At 35.8% G+C, this 1,473-nt stretch overlaps 1 protein-coding gene across 1 annotated transcript; it reads left to right on the forward strand.

The window, feature by feature from the left end:
• The first annotated feature begins 6 nt into the window (after positions 1-6).
• LOC105817222 (olfactory receptor 5K1) lies at positions 7-1,006 on the forward strand. The gene has a single exon (XM_012652851.1). The coding sequence runs from the start codon at positions 22-24 to the stop codon at positions 985-987; it is 966 nt and encodes a 321-aa protein (XP_012508305.1). The 5' UTR covers positions 7-21; the 3' UTR covers positions 988-1,006.
• Positions 1,007-1,473: the final 467 nt, after the last annotated feature.

A 1,473-nucleotide genomic window follows, 5' to 3' on the forward strand; every position in this document is an offset into this window, starting at 1 on the left:
TTTTTTTCAGAGATATCAGGTATGGCAAAAGAAAATTGTACCATGAAAAATGAGTTTATCCTGGCAGGATTTACAGATCACGCAGAGATGAAGATTCTTCTGTTTGTTGTGTTCTTTTCCATCTATCTGATCACCATGGTGGGGAATCTTGGTTTGGTGGCCTTAATTTTTACACAACGTCTTCTACACACACCAATGTACATTTTTCTGGGCAACCTGGCTCTTGTGGACTCTTGCTGTGCCTGCACTGTTATTCCTAAAATGTTAGAGAACTTCTTTTCTGAAGACAGAATTGTTTCCCTCTATGAATGTATGGCACAGTTTTATGTCCTTTGCACCGTTGAAACTGCAGACTGCTTTCTTCTGGCAGCAATGGCCTATGACCGCTATGTGGCCATATGCAGCCCACTGCAGTACCACACCATGATGTCCAAGAAACTCTGCATTCAGATGACCACAGGAGCCTTCATAGCTGGAAACCTGCATTCCATGATTCATGTAGGGTTTCTGTTCAGGTTAATTTTCTGTGGATTGAATCATATCAACCATTTTTATTGTGATATTCTTCCTTTGTATAGACTCTCCTGTGTTGATCCTTATGTCAATGAACTGGTACTATTCATCTTTTCAGGCTCAATTCAAGTCTTCACCATAGGTAGTGTCTTAATATCTTATCTCTATATTCTTTTTACTATTTTCAAAATGAAATCCAAAGAGGGAAGGGTCAAAGCCTTTTCTACTTGTGCATCCCATTTTCTGTCTGTTTCATTATTCTATGGATCTCTTTTTTTCATGTACATTAGACCAAATTTGCTTGAAGAAGGGGATAAAGACATACCAGCTGCTATTTTGTTTACAATAGTAGTTCCCTTATTAAATCCTTTCATTTATAGCCTGAGAAATAAAACAGTAATAAGTGTCTTGAGAAAAATTCTGATTAAAAAAATTCAAGAAAAATTGAATCAAATGACATCTACCATAGCTTGATGTAAATGCAGCAAAAACTTCCATGCAAAATTACAGAGGAAATGCACAAACTGTATGTAAAATATTAATACATCATAACCCATTCAAATTCAGCAGCAATAGGTAAGGGTAAAATATACAGAAAGGAATAAATTATGCTAAATCTTAATTCAAAATAACAAAAATCAAATTTAAATTTTGAACTCATTCATGTAACAAGTTAGTATGTTTCTAAGCACAAGGTCTGCATCAGCATCAGGAATGATCAGCATCCAAAAGACAACAGCAACACTGGCAATTGCAACTATAGACAACCCTTCCACTAATCATTGATAACCAACCCACTTCAATAGCATACAGTGTGAGCATTCCAAGTAAGCTGAAAGAGTTTAAGGCCATGTGAACAGTAAACAAATAAAATCACTTACAACCATGTGCAACAAAATTGTGGCAAGTGAATTTTGACAGAGCAATTTTAATAGCATTGTGGGGACATTACTGTATTAC

The sequence above is a fragment of the Propithecus coquereli genome, unplaced genomic scaffold, assembly GCF_000956105.1.
Source record: "Propithecus coquereli isolate 6110/MARCELLA unplaced genomic scaffold, Pcoq_1.0 Scaffold40, whole genome shotgun sequence".
NCBI lineage: Eukaryota > Metazoa > Chordata > Mammalia > Primates > Indriidae > Propithecus > Propithecus coquereli.

Coding starts and splice junctions, on each gene's coding strand:
- LOC105817222 (XM_012652851.1), top strand. CDS start 22: ATGGCAAAAGAAAATTGTACCATGAAAAATGAGTTTATCCTGGCAGGA.